The sequence below is a fragment of the Drosophila nasuta genome, chromosome 3 (genome assembly GCF_023558535.2).
Source record: "Drosophila nasuta strain 15112-1781.00 chromosome 3, ASM2355853v1, whole genome shotgun sequence".
NCBI classification, from domain to species: domain Eukaryota; kingdom Metazoa; phylum Arthropoda; class Insecta; order Diptera; family Drosophilidae; genus Drosophila; species Drosophila nasuta.
Window position 1 is genome coordinate 9,092,041 of NC_083457.1, and position 12,287 is coordinate 9,104,327.

At 41.4% G+C, this 12,287-nt stretch overlaps 1 protein-coding gene across 2 annotated transcripts; it reads left to right on the top strand.

Moving 5' to 3' along the window:
• The first annotated feature begins 569 nt into the window (after positions 1–569).
• Positions 570–11,176, top strand: LOC132788978 (uncharacterized). 2 transcript variants are annotated; one of them, XM_060796686.1, is made up of 7 exons: positions 570–1,116; positions 7,713–7,798; positions 8,459–8,575; positions 8,643–9,093; positions 9,648–10,250; positions 10,316–10,511; positions 10,576–11,173. In XM_060796686.1, exons 2-7 carry the CDS (start codon positions 7,778–7,780, stop codon positions 10,604–10,606), a joined length of 1,419 nt encoding a protein of 472 aa, XP_060652669.1. In that variant the 5' UTR covers positions 570–1,116; positions 7,713–7,777; the 3' UTR covers positions 10,607–11,173. The 2 variants fall into 2 exon arrangements, with proteins under 2 accessions (XP_060652669.1, XP_060652668.1); XM_060796685.1 differs by lacking the exons at positions 570–1,116; positions 7,713–7,798 and adding an exon at positions 8,178–8,402 and having other exon boundaries at positions 10,576–11,176.
• The last annotated feature ends 1,111 nt before the right edge of the window (positions 11,177–12,287 follow it).

Genomic DNA, 12,287 nt, shown 5'->3' on the forward strand with positions numbered 1-12,287 from the left:
GATGTGCGGTTGAATAAGCTTTTTGCCCATGAATGCTGAATGCGATGATTGGCCTTTCACCTGACTGCCGAATGCTTAGATGGACACTTGCCGGTCAGCTGCACCCACTCTCTCTCTCTCTCTCTCTCTCTCTCTCTTGCACTCTTGCTCTCTTGCTCGCAACATTACATTCCTTTTGGTAACTGTGATTATATAACCACATGGAAAGGTTGCCCCATGTGAGCCAAATCGTTGAGTTGACTCAAATATAGTTCTGCCCGAAGGCAAACTCGAGTGTTTTCATTTGGCGCGCTTCTGCCGTGAGTTTCCCGGACTGCGCATGACGACGCGACAGAACATTGGTCCTTCATTCATGTGGCTCGGTTTTATGCATTTCACTCATTTTGGGACTCGAGCTCAGCAGCGACTCCGTCGCAAATGGCAGAGTCAGTCTGTGACCAGCGTTTGAGGCGTTTGAAACGCCTTTCAACTGTTCGGGGCTCAAAGCTCTTTCCTCCTTTTTTATTCTCGCGCCGTTGTTGCGGTTTGGACTTTGTTATTTTGTTGTTGTCGTTGTCGTTGTTGTTGTTGCTACTCCATTCGTTCGGTGCTGCTGCTGCCTTTTCAAACATATATACACACAGCGCTTTTGGTTCCGTTTCTACGAATTTTTTTCCTGCAGCTGCATAACGCAGCAACATGGACTAAAAATAGTTTAAGACTCTCAATAAATAAATGACTATCTGTCTGTCGGTCTGTCTGTCAGACAGTTGTCAGTAGGCCGTTGCCAGTAATCATTGAAAGAAAACAAATTGTCAAGTAAAAGAAAAAAAGGAAAAACAAAAGTTAATTCAATCAAAATTTAACGCTGCGGTTGCCGCTCTGGCTTCGCCGCTGACTTCGCCACTCGCTTCGAGCTGTGTGATATAACAGCAGTAACAGCAGCAGCCGTGAAGGAGTCACTGACACTCGCAGCGAAACGGAGTTTGCTACTGTTTCCGCTTTTTTATATCGTATTCGTGCTGCAATCAAATCGCGCCAAATGCAAAGCCATTGACTGCGACAAACAACAAACAGCACCAGCAGCAGCAGCCGAAGCAGCCGCTGTGAGTGGTCGTCAAATACACAAAATTCAACGTAAGTATTCCTGACTTTCCCTCGCTCACACCGTTGAGAAACACCTGCGACATTATGGTTAGAAAATTACCCTAAAGGATGGCGTAATTTGCAGTTTGTTGTTCCCTTTTTTTTTCTTCTTTTGTTCTTCTCGGGTTTTTCTAGCCGATTTTTATGAGAGTACTACGCAAAATGTCTGCACGCAACTTGAAAATTAGCGTAGCCCCTGGATTCCCCGTAGTCCGTCTTAAATCGTTGCTTACACACACTCAACACACTCACACAACACCGGTCGTATGAGTAATATTGTGTATGCGACCTTATAATGCTCATGTGCTTTGTGTACTGTGTTCTGTGTTTTGGCTCTGGCTCTAAATTGGTGTGAAAATGCCTCTAAACGTGCCATCCATTTCACTTACAATATATATTCTGCAAAAACAATTCGATGGCCCTGGGACATGGAACGTCAAAGCGTTTTCCCTGCACTTTCACAGCTCAGCGCTGAGCGAGGCATTCATTTTAAATGACGATAATTGGCGATTGCCCATTGACGACCGACGACCAAAGACCAACGACGACGATTCACGTTGCGAGAGTAGGATGAACAATGAGTGCAGCATGTGCGGCTTCGATGGGTTTCAACTCGAGCTCATTTGTTTGATACTCAGTCAGAGTTTCGCTTTCATTCTGTCTGCTTGGCAATTTATAAAGGGAGAATGAAGTAATCGAAATATGAGAAGTAATGGTAGATGCAATTGAAGAATTTATAGTTGCTGTAAGAGAAGGTTAAAAGTTGCAATTTTTGTTTTATGTTGGAATTAATGTAATAAGAATTTGAATTAAAAATTTAGATAAAATTGTAGGTTACAGTATTTTGATTTTATGTAAATAAAATTGTAGGTTACAGTATTTTGATTTTATGTATAATAGTAATAACATATTATTATAATAGGAATGATGTTAATGTTTGTGTGTTTATTAATTACACAAATAAAAGTGATACGAATAGTATTCGTATATTTGTAATTGTAGAAGTAGGAATATTAGTATACTTGCGTTTCTGAACTGTCTTCAAAGGCTAGGGATTTAAACTTTTAAGGACATCTTGATTTCATATATAAGATAAAAAGTTCCATTCAATGGATACTTTTTTTCTTAACTTAATTTATTAACCATTTAATTAATTTGATATATTAGAAATGATAAGTTCAAAATTTCTTCCCTCTTTTTATATTCTACGCTTGTTTGTCAATATATTATTCATGATTTTTAGAACCTCTACTCAAAGTTTTTGCATTGATGTTGTTCTAGCTCAGCTTGTAACAAAAACTATTTCTAGCTTTATAGTAAATGATGTAATGAAAGTATAATTGTAGTATGGAAAGTGAGAGCCCTGTTATTAGCATTTTTACGGTAAAAAAGTGTTAATATAGTAGTACAGTAGTTGTATTATTATTTGAAACTGCAAAATTATATACTACATATTTTCTTAGTAGTAAAACTCACATTCGTTGGCACAGTTAATTGGCTCCTTGGAGTACACTTTTCCTTGGCCAGGCCGGAAAATCTAATGAGCTTCAATTTACGAACTTCGCTCTTAATTTCCCCTGTTGCGCACACGTGATAAATTTTGATGTCGTTGTCCCCATCATTTCGTATGCAGAACGAAATTAGTATGCAGGATTCATTCGCTCAACTCACAAAACCCGTCTACTACCCAATGATAAATTATGTATTTAAATTAAAACTCTGTTGCCACGAGAGTGAAGTGTTCCATTCGGTTGCAACATTTCCACTTAATTTCATCTAATTAGTGACCTTCGTGGAGACGCCCATTGCCATTGCATTTCCACTGACACTGGTTTGACGACCTTGCAACAAAAAAAAAAAAAAGAAAAGTTTTCCTCCCCCTTCTGTTAGAATGACAAGCATTCATATGAATGAGAGAGTATGAATAGCTGGTTCGTGTTTACGAGTGTCTGCAGCTGAATGCAGTTAATTACCCAGACAGAGAGAGAGCATGTTATGAGCTGGCACACAGCTCCTACTCCCACTTCGACTCTTGAGACTGGCTAATCGCAATTCAATGGCATGTTTGCTGCGATTGCAACACTTTGTCATTGTCAGTGGCAAGTCTCTTGGCTGGTCAGCAAATTTTTTTTGTTGCTCGCTTGTTTGTTTGGGAGCTGCAAATATTTAGCTTAAACATAGACATAGGCTTCAGAGCAAGGACATGCTGTTGAATAGCAGAAATCAGCAGTTTTGCCTTCGACCCGATGTTGTTTTTGCTACTTGTATGCTAATAAACTATTTTATGACAGCACGTGGTTCGTTTTGCCGGCTGTCGGCATCGGGCATCGAAAGCAGCAACATCAACATAGGCCTCGGCGTCTGCTCGGCTGCGTTGCCACTTCAGTATCTATGTCGGCAGACTTATCCTGACATTTGACTGCCTTCAGACAAAGCGGCGCTGCGCCCACACTCCTCCCCTGAGAGCGGGTCGTGGTGGGGGGACGACATTTCCGCCTATAAAAGTGAAAAACATTTCCGTTCTGGCTTTCTTTAGCTGTTTGCCTCATATGTTGACCCGCCTTTGAATTTATTTAAACCTGAAAAAAAAGCGAAAAACAAAACTTAATCGCTTGTATTTATGTGTGCGTGCCTGAGCTTCTGACTGCTGCTCCTGCTCCAGCTCCTTGGGGATTGTCTGCGAGTGTGCGTGAGTGTGTGTGTTTGTGTCCTCTTCTTCATGGTTCATAGGCCAAACTGTGGCAGACATTTATTACAAACAGTTTGCACAGTGCGCTGAGCTTCGGGCAAACAATTGAAGCCGCCATTCGCCATTTGAGTCAGCGACTTCCTTGCCTCCGCACACTTCTCTAGTCGAGGATTGGCTCAGGCGACTGGAAATGGAGTCATAAAGCGACAGTCCATTAAACTTGCAACACTGTGTCTCTCTCTCTGTGTGATAGGTGTGTCATTGCCTGCCATTTGCATGCCCAATATATATATTATTCTATATAGTTCTATATAGTTGTATGTAAGTTTGTACATATTTTATTGCTGATGTAGAATGTGTAAGCGATATAATTGACTCTGTGTCAGGCAATGGATTTAGCCGTGGCCAAGCCGCACGCCATGGGACGACATGTTTGCCGCTTGTTGTTTCTTTTTACAATTATTGACTGCGCCACAAGGCTAAAAGCGCCGCTAATTTATGCAGACAGTTTTTCACTCGAATTACATTAAAATCCATCCATTTGGGACGTGAACACTGGTAAAATGTTGATAAGAAAATCGGCCTAAAAGAAAAACTCTGCTGCCGAGTCAAGTCCTTGCCAATTAGCAAAGTGAAAAAAGCTGGCAGCAAAAAGTCGCTGCTCTTCCCCTCGCTTTAACAATAACAAGCATCTAGGCTTGAAGGCCAACCATCCCCCCCCACACACACACACACACACAGCCAGCCACATTCCACATTTCACAGCCACATCCTTTCCTGTTTCCTGCCATGACCTCCATGCCACTCGGCAAACATGCTGCCAAAGTCTTTAATTTGATTAAAGCCTCTGCTCTGCCAGCGGTCATCTATTTGATGGCCATTTTCGCCGCGCCTAAAGATATGCAACACTTTTTTCTGTTTCGCTCGCCATCTTTTTTGGCAAGCATCGGAACTAGTTGATTTTTTGTTCGGCGCGGACTAAAAATAAAGATTGATTTTCATTTCATTGATGCCATCGAAAATATTCGAAGCAATTAACTAGTAATAATTCACGTCTCTTTTTTCTATACGCTATAGAGATTGATTGAATATTGACTCTTATAATATAGAAGGCAAAACAATCACGACAATTGTGTGTAATAACTTTAGATATAGTTGCCTGGGTCGTGTTCACTTTAATTATGCATAATCAATAGCTAGAATCGAATTTTTCCCGTTTCATAAAGTGAGTTGTGAAAGCAATGATATTGATAACATGGATAATTGTACTACGAACATTTAATTTGAAGTTAGCTGCGTAGTAATAATAATTTTAATCGCAAAATATAATAAATTAGATTTAAATCTTTTAATCTTACTGGTATATTTTGCACTCTTTGTTATATTTTGAATGTTGTACTATATGCAGCTATTGGTATATTTTAAGTATTTTTGTGGTATATTTAAAATTAATACCGCCCTGTTTTTATTTAAAATTGCTAGCGGGTATCTCAAAGTCGAGCACACTCGACTGTAGATTTCTTACTTATTTGTTATGGAAAGCTTTAGATATAAACACATTACAAATTTTAAGTTTCAGTTTTTATCAGCTCTGAAGAAATTGTAAATTTATTCTAATTTGAATTGCTTAGATAATTCCATTTGAGGTGGAAAAGTTTAATGTGCAACTTTCGACATTTTAATGCATAGTGCAACTTTATATTCAATTTGCTTTAGAAGTAAGACAATTTCAATGCCCGATTAACTATCATGCTCTCATCTGTGCTGACACAAATGTCCAAATGTGATAGTCCTTAAACTATTTGACCATGGACTAAGCACACACAGCGACTGCAAAGATGCCATAAATCTTCTCTTATCCCTCCCGCCGTCAGCTGAACGACATCATATGTACGTAGTGCTATATCAATTCAATTGAATTGCGCCAAAGGACATTTTGCAGTGCACGGGCTGTTTTACTATTTTTAGGCACAGTGCAAGGTGCACAATTGCAAAAGCCCAGCCAAAGCAGCATGTCGATGATGCCGCAAAGTCCCTCAACAGGCGCAGTTGACTGATCAATTGCCTGCGATGCCAGCGATAATATTTCTAATTGCTTTGCTGTGTGTGTCCTTAAGCTGATGGAGAGAGGATGCGGGCCGGCATGGGATGGGACGGACATTCATTAGAACACTCGTGGCATTGTTAAGCGGCGGCTCCGTTGCTTAATGACAGCTGCTGGCTGCAATAATGTGCCACACGTGCCCTATCTTTGGGCCATCTCACTTGTCACTCACTCTGTGGCAGTTTCGCATTCTCGCAGTCAATTTAATGCCCACGCACAACGCTCACTCGCTCTCGCTCTCGCTCTTACTCTCTTTGTATCTGTCCCTGTGGCAGGTGACAGTTGGCAGTTATGAAATTTAACAAAGCGCCACTTTTGCCTCATTGCTCCAACTTGAAAACTTATGTAAATGTGCGGTGAATGTACCAAGTATGCAGATACAGGTAGAAGTGGTCAGGTGTGAGATGAGGCAACGGCACTTCATCAAGCAACAGCAGCCTCAGTTTCAGTCTCATTGTTGAGTTACATAAGTCAAGGCCTGAGATGGCAAGCTAAGCTAAGCCAAGCAGCGACTTGACTTTATGATGAGCCTTCCTTTGTTTTCATGGTTCTTGGAACCACAAAAGGCAAGGGCAAAGCAGTCAACCAACTGTTGCGACATTATCCATGCCACATTGCCACATCCATCCTACACCACCAGAGTCCACACGTCGATTTGCTTGTGTCTGTTTTGGCATATTCTGAATCATTCTACCCGACGCACGTACTGTGTGCAAGGGTATCAAGAGTTTATGCTAATCTGAAATGCCTAAAACAATTTCAATCTTATACATACTATATATCTTCTTTCTTTTATTATATTAATATTTAGCTGAGATGTTTTTCTGTCCTTTCACATCAACAGCCAGACATTAAAATAGCAGTTGTTACCAAGCTTGGGCTGGGTGTTGATTGTTTTAGAACTTTGCCACAATAACTTTTTTACTCTACAAAATTTTAACAACAAAAAATCAATTTCTTGGTTATTTGAAAAGTTAAAAGTCAAGCTCCTGCAAGGCACAGATAGTAAGCTTATAAAAGTTGAAGAATTTATTTTCTGTTGTAGTAAAAAAGTTCAGCTGAAATATAGCACCATTTCTTCCACATATCTGTAAGTTTGCACTATATACATTTATTTATTTTGTTTATATTAAAATCGTAAAGTTCACATGGCTGTCAGGTATCTGAAAGTTTAGCACATTCGTCTGTGGGTTTTGCATTTGTTTGTTTGTATTGAGCTAAATGCCAGCCCAATATTCAGCAACCATTTCTCACTTTCTTTGCCGCATTGTCTGTCTGCCTGACTGTCTTCTGTCACTAATGAGATGCAACAAAAGGCGTCACGACGTCAAGGTTTGTTTACTTCCGCGACGGATGCGACGGTTCTATTGTGTCTACGCCTAGGTCACTAGTCGACTGCTGCTGCTCGTACTATTGTCTGTCTATGCAGAACTTGGCTTTGACTTGTGGCAGCTACTGCGCCTGCAACTGTCCTGCTGTTGCTGTTGTTGATGTCGCGACGTTGTGTTTTGTTGTGGTGGTAACGATGCACCGGGGCCATGACAGTCAGAGAAGCAGCTCAACAGCTGCTGCCACTTGCACTTTCAACAATAGCTCAGGCAGACACACACACCAAGTGATAGTAGTTGTAGCAGGGACATGCCACACGCCACACACCACATGCCACACCGTATTTGCCGCCTTCGCATTAGCTTAGGCTTAGTGCCCTCAGCCTTGGAATGACATTTGCCCTGAACTTGTCCAATATACTTAACGGATTTTCCTTCGTTCTTCATTTTATTATGGTACTTTCAGCATTTTTGGTCAATTCCTTTGACAATTGCAGGCAGGTGGTGTCTCCAACATTTAAATGAAGAAACATGGGAAATGGCATGAACAAGGTAAGTTACATTACTTTCCGTGCAATGTCGCGGCATTTTTTTGGAATAAATTGACAAAACTTTGTAACTTATTCATTAATTCAATAATTTTAAAGGGGGCACTTCATGCATAATATAGTATTTCGAAAAGTTAGTTCGCATTTAAAACTTTATATATTATGGAAACAAATACACAGTAGTATTCAATGAAATGTTTGTCCGTTTAATAATTTAAATACATCGATAAGTCTACAGTATGTCTAACATATCGATAATTTAGTTTGAATTTTAAGCTTTCGATGACGCAATAGTAACCAGGGCTGCAGCTATCAAAGACTGCGTGTATCGATATCATAGCAAGTGATCGCTGAGAACAGCAATTGCAGTTAATTTTTTCGGAGTTTACAATATAGTATTTTAAATTGTGCATTCGTTTTTTCTTCAAATATAAATAACAGAGACACCGCCAGCTAGTTGTCAAGGCAAGGTTGTGCTAAGCAACATCAAATAAACAAACAAAAAAAGAGTTTATAGCTTTGCCGAGTAAACAACATCGAAACACAGATTTCTATAAATGTTTAATTTAGTATTCGGACTGGAAAATTTTAAATGGGGCATGAGCAATGTAAATATCTTTATCTTACACCAAAATACAATTTAAATACTCATCATTCTGTTTAGGTTTTGCCGGGACTGTATGTGGGCAACTACCGCGACTCCAAGGATCACCAGCAATTGGACAAGTTCAAAATCTCGCACATCATTGCCATACATGACAGTCCAAGGCGTCTCCTGCCGGTATGGATCGATTATCATTGCCTGATCTATTACCAAGCATTTAACAACTCCCTTTTTACTTTTGCAGGATAAACACTATCTCTGCGTGATGGCCTCGGATACGCCCGACCAGAATCTATCGCAATACTTCTCCGTTTGCAATGATTTCATACATGCGGCGCGTCTGCGCGAGGGCAATGTGCTCATCCATTGTCTGGCGGGGATGTCGCGCTCCGTCACAGTCGCTGTGGCTTATATTATGACGGCTACGCATCTGAACTGGAAGGAGGCATTGAAGGTGGTGCGCGCTGGTCGCGCTGTCGCCAATCCCAATGCCGGATTCCAGACCCAGTTGCAGGAGTTCGAGCAATACAAGCTATCCGAGGAACGGCGGCGATTGCGGGAACGTTTTCCCTCGTCGGCTCTTGAGCAGTTGGATCGCATCAAATGTGGCCTGGCGCTGGACAACTATCAGGAGCTGTTGCAGAATCGTGACATCTGCGAGGGCAACTGTTCTCGCGGCGAAAAGTGTCCAACAGGTGCGATTGTTTCCACATTCCCCAGGTTGGCCGCTGTTTGCGGCATGTCTATGGTGGGTCCACATGACCGACCGCCGACCTCGCCGGCAAGGACGACTTATAATCCAAATGAGACTGTTACGCTGAAGTTTATTATTGACACTTGGCGCACTAGGACATACGACAATTCGGAGAGTCCCACTGGCTCTGTTGACGATCGCATCAGTGACTCGGATTACGAGTCGAAAGATAATTTCGACGATTCAAGCGATTCGAGCAGCTCGGCTGAGACGATGATGCCAAAGGTGACCTATTACACGCCCAAGGTTAATGATGGACGCTTTGTCAAAAATCTGGATAAGCCAGAGACTAGTGACAGGCTGGAAATCGCAAAGCAGTATAATAGCAAAGAGAGTGGACGTAAAAGCAAACGCAAGTCATCCTATAAACGCAAAAAACCCGCGGAAAACCAAGACGAAGCATTAACTTGACATTCACTTCTCTTTTAACTATAATAAAAAAATGATTTAATCGTGAGTTGAGCATTTACTTTTTGTCTTTTGTTATCCTTGCAGGCGTCTGTAATATGGATCCCAGCAAAGGACTCTTCCGACGTCGACCGTCAAGCGCCTCCACGCACTCTCGGCTGCGTGCCCAGTCCTCCAATGCCAACCCTAGCTCCTCGCCAAGCATGCTGAGCGTGGCCAGCGCTGCGGCAGGCGGCATATCTTGTGGCCCGGGTGGCATCAGCGGTGCCGCACAGTCGTGTCCCACATCGCCCAAGCACTCGCCGGTGCCACGTCGCTCGATGGGCAACGAGCGAAGCATACCGGAAGATGAGGTTGCCTGTCAACAGCCGACGACGACGACAAGAACGGCGACGAGCAACAATCCGACTACCTCCAGTGAAGCGGCTGAGTATGCGGCAGCCATTGAGGATGCACGCCGCGAACAACAACAGCGTCAGCTGCAACGCTCTCCATCGCGCCAAAGTCTCAAGGTAGCCGGCCGAGGCAACTCCATGGGCAGCAGCAATGCGGGTCGTGTCAGCAGCGCTGGAACACGCAGCAAGGAGCCGCCAGTTGCGGAAGGAGCACAGCTGCAACGCAGTGCGAGCACTGTAAGCGGATTTGGGGTGCGACCTCGCAGCAGTCCAGCGGGGTTGCATGCCTACACAGGTAGCTAATCCTCTCGAGCATTTGCAGTGCATCCAATTTGAATTTAACCTCTTCGTTTTGAATAGGTTCGGTGCCGTCGTCTGCGCATGGTTCGCGAGTGGACCTGCGGGATATTGACAAGGGATCGGCCATTTATTTGGGCTGCTCGGCGCCACGTGCCTCCACATTATCAATTGCCTCGTCGCGTGGCTCGTCCAGCGGTTCGGCACCACCGTCACCTTGCCACACGCCACCGTCGAGTCCACGGCACGGTATCAAGAGGTATGATTTGCACTACAAACTATCCGAAACTTGGTTAACATAATTCTATTTCACCCTCGAACAGATCTACCAGCGTAGCCAAAAAGCCCAGATGAAGTCCACGTAACTGTTATCGATTTGCACCCATTTCAAAAACACGCGCTCGCGACCTGCACTACTTGGAGCACCTTGTCCAGATCTCACTTACTCTGTGGATGTCTATTAATCCGTGTGGTGACTTTGTTTGATGGTCTTTTCATAAGTGTTTCTAATTTGTATAACACTTTTGCTGATCACGTGGCAATTCGTCAAGTGCTGTAAACCTGATCGATAGACGATGGAAACGATAGCATTGTTGTGGTCGGAAAGAATCAGCTCGATGCATGTTTTGTTCTTTTCAGTTCATTGGCAATCAAATGGAACCACGTTGAGTTCATTTTTTCAAACTAAACTAAGTACGCGCCTTTTGTAGTAATCAATTGTTAGCTTTTCTCTCTTTAAACTTGTCCATTCGAAGCAACAACAGCAAGAACGCTGCTTAGTAAATTGTTGAGCAATTTTCTTTTGTATTACGAATGCAAACTAAAAAAAACGAATTAATCAAAATAATGAAATACAGCAAAAGAAAAAGATAAAAGAAATTATAAATAGAAATAGAAAAATTGTTGACACACTATTTTTTCAGAGACGCATTTAAATAATTATCCACATATATGTATGTGTAGATGTATATATGTATTTTACATATATATATATACAAGCGAAGTATATATATATTTATTAAAAAACATATTTGTTGTCAGTTGAAAGTGGGGAAAGTATAGCTCCATTTTTGTTAGTTTTTTACCGAAACGAGCCGCCGCCGCCACCTGCAAGTGCTTTGGCAGTCGAACAATAAATAATTGCAAATTCTAGTTATAAAAAAAACCGAAAAATGATACAAAATCATATATATACAGTTATATGAATATGATGTGAGAAATTTGAAATGCATATATTTATATTTTATGTACAGTATGTCAAGAAACTCTTTACACACTGAAAAAAACACATATTTTTTGACTTTGCATGCAAAAATAACGCCTTTAGTTATTATTTTTCAATATTTTTTTAATGCAGATCTATTATTTAGCAAATTTCAAATTAGTATGTACAAAAATAAAAACAATACAACGAAAGGGAAAATTTTAAATCAACAAAATATGAGTTTACACATTTTTGACACTGTCAAGAAAGTGTTTACACACTTTAGTTTTCGATTCTCTTTTGTTCTATTTTTCGTAAAAACTGTACTTTATTGTTATCTATGCTTATGCACTATTCGCTATTTTTGCATTCCTTTTCATTAAATTGCGAAATCTTGCTACGCACTTGTCAAAAAGCTGATTTTTAAATTATTTGACATGCCTGGAGCTGGTTTGACTTTTGACGTTACCCAATCGACTTATTATAGTCACCAAATTGGAAAATCTGTAGCTTAGCTAGTGGAGCTTATTGGGATATCGCAAAAAATAATTTATAATGCTCCAAATCGAGCCGAAAATTAAGACAAACTGCAAGCAAAGTGTGGAAATGGTCGAAAAATGGATATTGACGAGCGGCCAGACCGCCTTATTATGGGCATGGTTCGTCAAAACCCCCAAATTTTGATCAGAACCCATGCCAAGGAGTTGGAAGAAGGGTGTGACACGGTCAATTCACATGAAACCGTCCGCTAACTAATTCTGCGGAGCAAATACTATTTTCCCAATTTTACTGTCAAAATGATGTTGCGCTGATGTAAGGCTGTTAACGGCT

Excerpts from the sequence above, each read along its gene's own strand:
- LOC132788978 (XM_060796685.1), top strand. The coding sequence starts at position 8,352 with ATGTTTAATTTAGTATTCGGACTGGAAAATTTTAAATGGGGCATGAGC. Across the intron at positions 10,251-10,315 it reads GGGGTTGCATGCCTACACAG|GTTCGGTGCCGTCGTCTGCG; the intron begins GTAGCTAATCCT and ends CGTTTTGAATAG. Across the intron at positions 10,512-10,575 it reads CCACGGCACGGTATCAAGAG|ATCTACCAGCGTAGCCAAAA; the intron begins GTATGATTTGCA and ends ACCCTCGAACAG.